The sequence below is a fragment of the Magnolia sinica genome, chromosome 8, assembly GCF_029962835.1.
Source record: "Magnolia sinica isolate HGM2019 chromosome 8, MsV1, whole genome shotgun sequence".
Lineage (NCBI taxonomy): Eukaryota > Viridiplantae > Streptophyta > Magnoliopsida > Magnoliales > Magnoliaceae > Magnolia > Magnolia sinica.
The window spans coordinates 87,390,832-87,403,317 of NC_080580.1; the positions used below are offsets into that span (position 1 = coordinate 87,390,832).

Genomic DNA, 12,486 nt, shown 5'->3' on the forward strand with positions numbered 1-12,486 from the left:
ACAACACGTGACTTCATTTATGAGTCTCGATAGCATGGAATCCCATCCACGTTATTTAATAGCGCGGAATTGTAGGAGTCGAGTATAAATGCACGTACTCGGGTTTCCCAGCTGGATGATCCAAACCGTTGGTTTTTTTTTTGTTTTTTTTTGGTGTACCGTCTATGGATCATGCTCGGACAATGGAATCATCACTAGCGTTGATTGCTTGCTATAGAAGGTCTACTTGACCAATCCAGTATGGACACGTGACTGCACGTGCGGTTGATGTGGACCGTCCATGCAATCGTAAATATCAGTGGATGGTCAGCCACTGCGGCCCACATGCTTAGTCCGATGATTTTAACGTCACTACTGTGAATAAGCTATTATCCCATACTCACGCTTCAGAAGCGATCCTAGCCTTTGATTTTTTCGAGTTGAATGTGAGCCAAATTTTGTTTTCATTGTTTTATATTCATTTACAGATAGTGGTGGCTGCAACCGTCCTTTCAGCGGAAGTTCTATAAGGTGGCCTGTATACCATCGAATCCAGAACATGGATGGCTCAGATCATCGATCATCATAGGATCATTCAGCAGGTGGGCCCCATTAAACATCAATGGATGCTCAAACCGAGGGAGTCAAAACGAGCTGGGAACAATTTAATGACAACTCAGGAACATCATTATCATTTGAGTTGTATCCAGTGAGTTACGTGCATGGAAAACTTACCATGCTCAAGGCTACATCACCTATCTGAGCCGTCCATTAGGTCCGGCACCTGCTTTTCAAATAACGTGCAACACACATCAATCGGTGGGCATTATACGTACATTCATGACTGGGCTTTCCTTCTATGAGCGATCTCGTACATTCATTTTTGCGTGACAAGGGTTCGATGGGGGTGGGATAGACCATCTGATCAGTATCATATGATCTCCAGCATGATTTTTCGAGCGAACTGATCCTAATGGACGGTCCAGACGTGCATGCGAAGTGGTTCTTCGCCCACTAGATAATATTTACTATCTTTTGTGACAACCATGTATCCAACAGCATTTTCACTCCAGCCGACAATTGAATTGTGGATAAAACCCAAGCCGTGAAAAAAGTGGGCCACCCCATGAAGATTTCATTAGATGGGTCACAATTGGATGAGTGGGCCCCACCTGATGAGTGGACCAATTGGATGAGTGGACCCCACCTGATGATTGGACCACCAAAAATCTACAAAACTACCACAAACAAGAAATTCATGAACGGAGAGTAAAGAAAACGTGGTAGCAATTCTCTTAAAAAGGGGTAGGTCTGAAACCCGAATTCGGTGAAAAGGAATCCGGTCTGTCATTACAACATCAATGAAGAGAGAAGAAATCAAAAGAACCAAAACTACAAACAAACACAATCCAATAAAAAAAAAACAAGAAAAATCGAGCCAAACAGGAACGAAAGAAAACAGCATTACAATAAATCCCCTTTTTACTTCTTCTCTCTTCAACAAGCTAAAAAACCGGATTCTTCTTCCCCTGAAAACCCCCCTTCTCTCTGTTGGAAAAAAAAGAAAAAAGAAATTAAGTAAAATTCAAATTCAACTCAGTTCATCCTGGCCTTCTGATGGACATCTGATCAGCTCAAGTATATTGACCACCTCTCCCATATCAGGCCGGTTCGACGGCACCTGTGACGTGCAGATCAATCCCAACTTCATCACTGGGACCGCCTCCTCTGTGGGGAACTCCCCCTGAAGCCGCCCGTCGACACATTCCTCCACCCGTCCTTCCTCCAATGCCCCCCTCACCATATCGCAAAGGACCACCACATCATCTTCCATGTACTCGACGGGCCGCCTCCCCGTGACCACCTCCAGGAGCAAGACCCCAAACCCATAGACATCGCACTTCTCCGTGATCTTCACTGTCCGGCATGCAAATTCTGGGGCCATGTATCCCAACGCGCTCTGTATCTTGCTGCTCAGGACGTAGCGGTCCAGCATTGGCAGCAGCTTCGCCAGGCCAAAATCACCTACCTTGGGCTCCCCGGAGCTATCGATCAGTACATTGCTTGATTTGAGATTGTAATGGATCACATTTAGCTGGTGCAGGTGGGCCAGGCTCTTTGCGGTGCCAAGGATTATGTTGAACCGTTCATGCCACGAGAGGGAGCTTGTAGTAGACCCCTCATGGAGATGCTTGTAGAGGCTCCCACCAGAGACAAATTCATATATGAGAAGCTGCAGTGACTGGGTCCAGTAATAGCCCTCAAGGGCGACAAGATTGTGGTGCCGGATCTTCCCGAGCCTCTTGACTTCCCGCTCAAAATCATCTTGGGACTTGACGAGGCTTGAGACAGTGAGCTTCTTGATGGCAACGGGGCGACCATCACGGAGGACAGTTCGATAGACAGCTCCAAAGCCACCACGCCCTAGCTCGCAATCCTTGTTGAGCAGCGCATGGGTGCTGGCACTGAACTCAGGGTCACCGGAGAACATGACAAGCTTGCCCGAATTGGCATCAGTGGCAGGGGAATGGCTGAAGTCCTCATCACCGGCGGAGAGGGTGAGGGCAGCGGCAGAGCGGGAGGTGGATGAGCGGACGCGGAGATTGAGGACAGTAACAGCAATGACGCCAAGGGCAATGAGAGCGGCAGCGCCGATCGCAATGAGGGCAGAGATGCTGAGGATGATCTTTTTGTGGCGGACATTAGACGAGAGGGGCCCAGCTCCGGAGGCATCTGAGGAGTTAGGATTGAGGACAATGGGCTTGGGGAGGACGGCGGGGCAGGAGCGGTTGACAGCAGATCCACAGAGGGAGGGGTTGCCAGAGACAGAGGAGGGGGTGATAGTGTTGAAGAAGCCGCCAGCAGGGAGCTCGCCCTGGAGGTGGTTGTGGGAGATGTTGAAGGAGAGGAGGTGAATGAGGTTGGAGAGCTGCTTGGGAAGAGTCCCTGTAAGGTTGTTGAGGGAGAAATCCACGGTTTGGAGGTTGGAGAGGTTTGCCATGGTTGGGGGGATGGGGCCTTGAAGGTTGTTATGTGAAAGAATCCTACAAAAACAAAACCAGAAGAGATGTAGAATTGTGTCATTTTGCTGAGAGCTTTCTTAGATGCATCTGCATTGAAATGAAATGTTTTGAGCTTAGGAAATGATCAGACTTTTTTAATTGTTTCATTGTTGAGAATTTGAATGTGGGCTGGAACAGAGTCCAACAACAAGTTGGAAACTAAAACTGTTGGTGTAAGAGTGTTTTAACATTTATAGGGAATTCTTTTATTAGTTTTTTGAAAGCTGAAAGAGTAAACCCAACTAGAAAATATGGCAATTCTGTAGATTGTCTCGTCTCTTTAAATGAGGAACTATCCCTACATAAACTACATGTCAAAATTCAGCATGACAGATATCAATGGTCCCAATCCCAGCACAAAAGGACAATTGATGTTCCAATGCATATGCGGTCATAACACAAAGTCACTGGTCAAAATGGTCCCAACCTGAAAACACAATCTGTGGAGATGTCTGTGTGGACCAGTTGTCAATTTGTCATAGCTTTGCTGGCCATGCGAAAGCAGGCACAATCTTTTAGGCTGTGGCCCATCAACTGGACGTAGAGATCGTTCATACAGTGAATTTCAATACATGATGCATACACTGGAATACGGGGTTTTTGTGTATCTGAAGACAATACTGATTACATTACTTACAAATGCCCTTGCTTCTGATCAAATACACCGGAAAATGAAGCGCCCATTTGGAATCAAACACTCCAAAGGGGCGTTTGAGGCATAAACCCCCTTTGAATAAATTAGAATGAGAATTTTGTGCCTTCAAATTTTCTGTTGCAGGTGGAAGTCATGAAATTCCAAATGACAGTCTGAAATCATGTAATTAATGAACAAGTTTTGATAGTAAAAGCAAATAGCAAAACTGTATTGTTTTTGGTTGGAACATGGAAGAAAAATTAGCTACAAAAGGAAGTTCATGTCTCGAAAGCTTAAGCAGTGCCAATTCAAATGAACTAAAATAAAAAGGCATGAAGTGAAAGATGACTTACAGTGTGGTTAGGGAAGAGCATTTTCCAATCTGGGTTGGGATTTTTCCACTGAGAAAGTTATTCTGCAATCTCAGCTCCCTGAGAGCAGCTGCCCCTCCAATTTCTGATGGAATGCTTCCATTCAATCGGTTCTTGCTTAAATCAATAGCATCCACAGCCTTCAATTCCCCAATGCTCACTGGAACCACACCCACAAGAGAATTCCCAGACATATTCAACAGCTGTAAGTTACTAAAAACCCCAATGTCGGACGGAATTTTTCCAGAAAACAGGTTTCCTGATAAGTCCAAGATCTTAAGGTTCTCATGCAATGCCTCCAACGACCCAGTAGGAGGATTTTCAATCACCCCACTCAAATTGTTGTGTGAAAGTGAAATCCTTTGCAAACCCAATTCGAATAACCATGCAGGAAGATTCCCCATCAATGAATTCCGGCTAAAATCAACTTCCAATAGGCTTCTGCAACTGACAATTGACTCTGGCAAGCTCCCAGTAAATCTGTTTCCAGACAAGTTCAACATCTTCAGTGTCATTAGGTTTCCCAATGAATCTGGAATGCTGCCTGAAAATCCATTGCACGACAGATCCAAAGACTCCAAGTTTCTCATGTCTCCCATCCATGATGGAACTTCTCCTGAGAATGAATTCGCATGTAAGCTCAAAGAACTGCACATTGTGAGCTTCTGCATTGAATCTGGAAGGGTCCCGGATAGTGAATTCTCACTGAAATCCAGTGACTTTAGAAGTAAACAGCCTCCAATGTCATCTGGTAACTGCCCAGTAAGCTGGTTCTTCCTTAAGCTTATCAGTCTTAGATTGAACAACCGTTGGATCCCTTTTGGAATCTCCCCGGTCAGAGAATTACCCGAGAGATCAAGCGATCTAAGACCATTCAGAGACCATAGCCCATCTGGCAACTGACCTGAAAGCCGATTTGATGAGAAGTTAAGAGCTGCAAGCGTTGAGCATGAGCCCAAACTGGGGGGGATCATGCCCGAGAAACTGTTCTTCGCGAGTGAGATAGCCCGGAGAGACTGACATTGTTGAAAGAACTCATCCGGGATGGTTCCAGAGAGACTGTTCTCACTGACGTCAATTGATCGCAAGCTCCTAAGGTGGGCAAGCTCAGGGTTTAAACTTCCAGTGAAATTGTTCTTTGCAAGGGATAATCGACGGAGGAATTGGAGCTGAACAAGGCCTCGGCCAATCCGTCCAGAGAGAGAGAATCCATCAAGGACGAGTTCAGAGACCCGGTTCGTCCTAGGGTTGCATTTCACACCAACCCAGTTGCAAGGACTGTTCTCATCCTCATTCCAAGAGTCCAGCTTAACATCTGGATCTTTGAGATCGGCCTTGAAGACGATCAGTCCAAGGACATCATCATTGAGAGTTGGATCTTCTGATCGGACAAGAGCTGGAAGAAAGAAAAGAAGGGCGAAGAGCTTCATTAGCTTTCTCATTCTAGTCACCGGTTGGCAAATGCTAGGCTGCCATTAATGGATTGTTTCCAGGATTTTCAGATTGGCGGAAGATTCTCAACACTAACCATTCAACGAAGCAGAAATGTTGATTTCTTGATTTCCAGAGATTTCAAGAAGGAGAGAAGCTCAAAAACACGAAAAAGATTCTAAAAAATACTCCAATCTTGAGAGTGTTTGCTGTGCCAGAGGAATGGTGAGATTGCTTCATAAACAGAGATTTCAAGGAAGCTGTTGCTTAGGAAACAAGCAAAAAGGCTGATTTTAGAAACTTCCAGATATACAAGGAGAGAAAAAAGCTATCCGCAGATGATTTTTGATGGATTTTGCAGGAAAAGAACAGCTAAAGATGCCAGCGCTAACCGTTTAAGAAGCCAAAAACCTCTATTTCGGCTGTCTGAGCTCAATCAAATCAAAGATAGCTGCATAAATGACGATCTTGTCGATCATTAACAGTACTTGAAGAATAACAGCAGAAAATCACCCGCATTTGGCATTCGAAACCGGATTTCTCACGGAAACCGAAACTCGCAAATGACGGAGGACACGAATGCAAAAGATTGCTGGCATTCAGCATCCAAAACGAGATCTACCAAACAAATCGAAGATATAGGAGAATGGCAGACAGAAACTAACCCTCGAAATCTCTCCAAACTGCAGATTCCAACCTTCGAACCACAGGAGAATCCGATAACCGATTTTTACACAGGATTTCAATTACAACACTAGGAAATCGCTGGCATTTATGTCGAGATACGAGATTTCTCACAAAAAGCAAAGAAATCGACGAATCGCGAACAGGTTCCAAAACAAAACCCTAGAAATCGGTTAAGACCGTCGATTCTGACCCTAGAAACACCCAAAAAAAAATTCAGAAAATCAGAAAAAATCGACGTTCCAAGTAAAAACAGGACGAAACCTCTCGCATTCGCCTTCCGAACGAGGTTTCTCACGGAAACAGGAGAAAAACCGAGCGATGCAGCTACAAAACCCTAGAAATCGCTCCACAAGGTAACGTCAAAGCAAGAAAAACCACCAGATTCCAAGCTCCAAAAGCAGAATACGTCGAGAAAATCCTCAGGAAGAAGCTTCTAGACTTCTCATCTCAGATTAGAAGATCAAATGCACGGCATTACCAGCCGGTTTTCTGCTCCCATCCGCTGGAGAATGCCGCCGAAATCTGACACACAGACGGCAGAAAGATAAAAAAGAAGAGGAGTATTCTTCGAGAACCCTATGAGTTGGCCGGAATCATCGACCGGAAACGTCGCCGGGAATCGCCAAGCTCTGCTCTCGTCGCCATGGAAAAGCAATTTCTTTGTCGGAAGAGAAGGAGTGGAGCTTTTTGTTAGCAGCGGAGAGGAAAAAGAGCCAGTAGCTCTGTCTCCTTTCCCCTTTCGCTCCTGAGCCGTACACGTGGCAGGATTTTCTCGGCGCAATTGGATCCAAGGTGGATGACACGTGTCGTTCGGTCAGAGCCGTGTACTGACGTGGCAGACGAAAGGGGGCCGCGCCTTCGGAAAATGCCCCTGCATCTGACATTTGAGCTATCGTATGCATGTGACATTTCAACATGTATATAACATCACAGCCCTTCAAAATATGGGCCATGGCATGAAAGATTTCAGGGCTGATCCACCCAATAGGTGGGCCACACCCCTATCCATCATGGAAATGGATTGGCTACTCCCCCTGCCACCCGCCAATGGCTGGTGGTCGGTGCTCTGTGGGCCCCACCATGATGTATGTATTTCATCCCTGCCGTCCATCTATTTTTCTAGATCATTTTAAGGTATCAGGCTAAAAATGAGGTATATCAAAATCTCAAGTGGACCACTTTACAGGAAACAGTGTTGAATGAACATCAACAACTAAAAGCTTTTTGGGGGCCATAAAAGTTTTGGATTAATCTGATCTTTGTTTTTTCCCTTCATCTAGGTCTGTATCACCAAATCAACAGATTGGATGTCAAATAAACAGTACAGTGGGCTTTAGGAGGTTTTTAATGGTGGATTTCCAATCACTATTGTTTTCCTGTGGTGTGGTCCACCTAAGATTTATATCCCTCTCATTTTTTGCATCAAGCCATAGAATAAAACACATACATCATCTTTTGATTTATTTTGAGGGAGTTTTGCTGAGTGAATCACTCCCAATATTTCCATCATGCAATCTTTACGGTGGTGCCCACTCAACCAACAGCTTAGATCAGACCATTGTGCCACGTGTCGAATTGGGCGCTGATTAAATACGTGGAAACCGACGGAGAAGAGTGTTCCAACATGGTGGGGCCCACTGGATGATGACTAAACTACAACGGCCCGACCCGTGTACACCCCTACCTATGGATGCGGATTGCATACTAATGCGTCGCAGGTAGGTGCTGGTCTTGTCGGTTCTATGTAGGCTCACCATGATGTATTTAATTTATCCACACCGTCCATCCATGTTTTCAGATCATTTTAGTATGTGAACTCAAAAATAATCCAGATCCAAATCTCAGTTGGACCACACAACGGTAAACAATGGTGACTGAAGGCCCACCGTTAAAAACTTATTAGGTGCTACAAAAGTTTTGGATCAAGCTGATATTTGCCTCTTGTGTTCGTCCAGTCGAGTGTGACCTAATCAATAGGTTGGATGGCAAATAAGCATTACGGTAGGTCCTAGGAAGATTTAACGGTGGGAGTTCAATCACCACTGTTTTCCTATGGTGTTGTCCACCTGAGAATTGAATCTTCCTAATTTTTTGTCTCATGCCCTAAAATAAGGTGGAAAAATTCATGGACGGCGTGGATAAAAACAAATACATCGTGGTGGGGCCCACAGAGCATCGACCGGTAGCGACCTGGGTACCAGCAGCCAGCAGGGTACTAGCAGAGTCAGTCCGCAATCCGCGTCACCTGCCCTATCATTGGGTTGGTCCAGCCAAGATGCTTTCAATTCAATCCATGCACATGCGTCTGTCAGTCACATCCACACCGTCCGATCAACAACCTGCGGTTGGATGGTCCCTACCATGGACAAACACAAGATAAGAACAAGCAATAATCCAGAGTCCATATTCGATCTGTAAAATTCCTTTGTCTGGCTTCATTTTAAGCTACCCAACGTACATTGCAGGGCCCACTTAATAGACGGTCAGGATCTCATCTACGCCTCACGCATGCGATTGTTGGTTACAGGTATTATCCAATATTGCTGACCACCGTACCATACCACTACTTCTCAGTTAGTACTAGTGGGGTCCATTAAATACCAATCAGAGCCGTTGTTAGGATCTTCCAATCAAGGGTATCTTTGTAAGTCGTTCATCTATGGCGAGTCCCATCATATCAACGCTTTGGATTACAGAAACCGTGGGCCCCAACTTTTAAAAAACCGTGCAAAAAACAAACTGTACCATACATGGGCAGAGCATCGTATTAATGGCGTTCTGGTAAATAAATGCAAGTGAATGGTTGTTTTCTTGAAATTTACGAAGAGATGAAGTTGGGTGAAAAGTAGATATGCAGAGATAGGCAATAAAGTAAGAGACATGTCTCGTAGTCCGCGGACTACTGAAATAAATTCGTAGTGCATTTATTTGGCCATCTTCAAAGATGATCAGAACCGTTCAACTGATAGATCTTTTCATGAATATACTAAAAAGCTATAAATTACCACAAATTATCTGATATTGAACGCTCAAATTTCTAAATTACCCTATACGGCCTATCCAAGTTAGCCTTGTCTCTGATTTGGGTTCTATAATAATCACATGGTCCAGCTAGCGGGGAGCCGTTCTACTTCAGAAGTCGAGGACTACCTGACATTTGCCCATAAAAAGAGAGAGAGTAAGGAATTTGCGGGGGAGGAGATAGAGAACGATCAATCCTACTCGCAACAGATCTAATCTCACTCACGTGCCAGTTTGGCAAGTACATGTAAGATCAACCGTTCATCCGGAAGGCTTACTGGTATTACGTGCTCCAGCACAAAAAACAGCTCACAAAATGGGCCACGCGTGTATGAGAAATAGACGGTTAGAAATGAATCAGCATTCTGCACAGTCAGTACAAGTGCAGAGGCCCTCATTTCGGGTGAGCTTCAATCCAAGTTAAACAGCCTTGATCATCCACCCGTGTGCCAAGCTGGCACGTGTGCTGCTAGAGAGTTAGTATAATACTCGCGCGAGTAGCATTTGAATTCCGTGCGGAGCAGGGCCTTTCGCTTTTATCTCTCTTTTCATAAATGGCCATTGAATGGAGGCCGTTCTTTGCCTTTACTCCTTTACCAGCACCGCATAAATGCGCCTGCTGACTAACCACAGGTAAAATTCCTAGAAATCCAATGTCGACTCGCAGGAGCAGCCTTCCCGAAACCTACTCTCCCCCGTATGCACCAACCAAGCACGCATGTCAGAGATCAGAGCCGTTCATACTGTACTTCCCACAATATTTATTCCCTACAATTAACCATAAAACGTTTTTTTATATGTACGGGTGGAAAAGATTGTCCTTAATCCTCATTGAACTTACACGTGTGGCCCACTTAGTGACTCTATCGCAATAAATTTTATTGGGGTGACATGAAATTGTGTTTCCCAATTGATGAACGGGTTGGATTTTTCACATACATGGTGAGCTAGCACGTGTTAAGATACTTGGAGAATGATGGATGGCTACTCTCTATTTTCTTTTTAGTTGTTCCTGGGGACCACGTAGTTATGGTGACATGGCAGGAGGGTTCTTTAAAGCAGGCCACAAGGGCAGGTGTAGGGTACCGCGTTCTTCGGAATAATCACATGGCTTTTGCTTTTTTAATTTTGAGTGATTATAGACCACTTACTGTATTAATTGGGAATGATACTCGCATGCTATTTAGGGGTAATTTCGTCATAAAATATTTCACTATTTTTGTACTGTGACCGGTTGTCATTGTCGGGATGGAACTAAGAGAAGGTCAGTCTAAGCTGTCGGACCACAAGTTTTGGTCCACCTCGGAATTAACTTCCAAAATTTTCAGTCTATATGAAATCTAATCCTTAAAATTTGTTGGTTCAACCAGTAGGATCTTATTATATAAAAATATTTCCAGTCTACTTATCATATGGGCCACACCAAAGAAATAATTTCAAACCATTGATAAATATAAAATACAATTTCGGTCCACTTGATGATTGGATATGGATGATTTTTGTAGAAGGTGATCCTCTTAATGGGGATAACCTATTGGGAATGTTGGATGTGGCGTAAACATAGAATGTTAGAATTTATAAGCTAGATGGACCCTAACGTTTGGTCCAGCAGGCTAGACTTGAGCCCTTACATTACACTAACGTACAAGCACACGTGCGAATATGGAACGCGTGTGCATAATCTAACCTTAAGTAATGCTTGGGTCTTCTGCCTAAGTAGGCCCCTTCACTCCTCGTGTGGGCCACATTGCACCAATTATAACCGTCCATTTCGTTGGTTTTGCTATGGCCCACCTGGGGTGTGAAATGCACTATCTGTAGGATGAATGAACGGTTTGGATCATCTATATGCTGCACGTATGGTATGAACATGGTAGCCCCTGGTGAACCAGATCCCATACTCCTCACGTGGGCTGCACGTGCTGTACGGGCAATGCCCAAAAAGACCCTGACCCATTTCACCGGTTGGTCGTTTCGTTCAACCAATAAGATCAGTGGGCCACCTACCCATGAGCTACCGTGTGTTCCACCCTTACCAAACACAATTAATACGAAGTTTTCAAATTCATCTGAGCCGTCCATCATGTGAGCTGCACTAATTTGATCTTCCATCCAAAATATTGGCCGTTCAACTCTTCTAGTGGGCCTCAATTTACCAAAAATTTCATAGCCGTCCATTTCTTTCGCGCACTACGGCCTGCGCAGGAATTAAACAGACGCCTGTGCTTTATGCTAGAAGATCTAGACATTGTGGCCCACCTGATGGAAAGCTCCGATCTCAAAATCCTCTGCCACATTGGCACGTGCGTTTGCTTGTAGATGGAAATGGAATGGGCTCTACTAGGGCTGAAAGTTGGGCGGGTTCAACCCCACCAACCGGACATTGGGTTGGGCTCCGGCAGCAGGTCCGATCTCAAGCTTCGGCTATACAAACACCAACCCGATAAAACTTGGGTTGGGCTTGAGTTGAGGTCTCGAGTTGCCCAACCTAACCCGAACCCGATCAATATATTAATTGCTTATAAAATATAATTGAGTGTGGATCATTTGTGCCAAAGGCATACTAGTAATGTCGGGTCTCATTTGTCCATGTTATTTTGAGTACTCAAGCTAACAAGAATTGCCAGATTTCTCTCTCCCAAATAGATTGCGTGCTATGCTACATTACTTTTAAAGGAGTAGTTGTCTTATATTTTAGCTTCTTTTTAAAAAGAAAAAAAGAAAAAAAGGAAGCTCTTTGTGATGAATAATTGCATATATAATTAATAAAATTATAGATATAAAAAATTAGTCTTATATTAAAATATAATAAACTAATATAATAATGAAAATATTAGCACGTATACACTCGACCAACGCAATCAACCCGACCGAGCCCGCTTGGGTTGAGAATTCTTGACCCGAGATTAGATTGGGTTGGGTTGGGTTGGATTGGATTGGGTTGGGATTGAGGTATAGGAATCTTGGGTTGAGTTAGGGTTGAACACCAACCCAACTTAACGCATGCGACTTTCAGCCCTAGGCTCGACACGAGTGCGGGCTAAGCAACCTTGATCGGTGGTCAAAGGGTGAATTGTACAATTAGGAAACCTTGAGGTCCCCACCTAAGGGAGTGGATTACAGTGAGGCCCACCTTGATGTATCTATTCTATATCCACATCGTCCATCCGTTTTGGAATATAATTTTAGAATAGTAGCCCTAAAATGAAACATATCCAGATTTCAGGTGAACCATGCTGTAGGATAGAGTGGTGATTGACCATTAAATTCTTCCTGTGGGCCACAAAAGTTTTGTATCAAG

General features: G+C 44.3%; 1 protein-coding gene across 1 annotated transcript; it reads right to left on the reverse strand.

Annotated features, from left to right (window-relative positions):
* Positions 1-1,249: 1,249 nt before the first annotated feature.
* Positions 1,250-6,835, reverse strand: LOC131253602 (probable LRR receptor-like serine/threonine-protein kinase IRK). The gene is made up of 2 exons (XM_058254670.1): positions 4,029-6,835; positions 1,250-3,023 (listed from the first exon to the last, which is right to left on the reverse strand). Exons 1-2 carry the CDS (start codon positions 5,486-5,488, stop codon positions 1,571-1,573), a joined length of 2,913 nt encoding a protein of 970 aa, XP_058110653.1. The 5' UTR covers positions 5,489-6,835; the 3' UTR covers positions 1,250-1,570.
* Positions 6,836-12,486: the final 5,651 nt, after the last annotated feature.

Excerpts from the sequence above, each read along its gene's own strand:
- LOC131253602 (XM_058254670.1), bottom strand. The coding sequence starts at position 5,488 with ATGAGAAAGCTAATGAAGCTCTTCGCCCTTCTTTTCTTTCTTCCAGCT. Across the intron at positions 3,024-4,028 it reads TGCTCTTCCCTAACCACACT|GATTCTTTCACATAACAACC; the intron begins GTAAGTCATCTT and ends TTGTTTTTGTAG.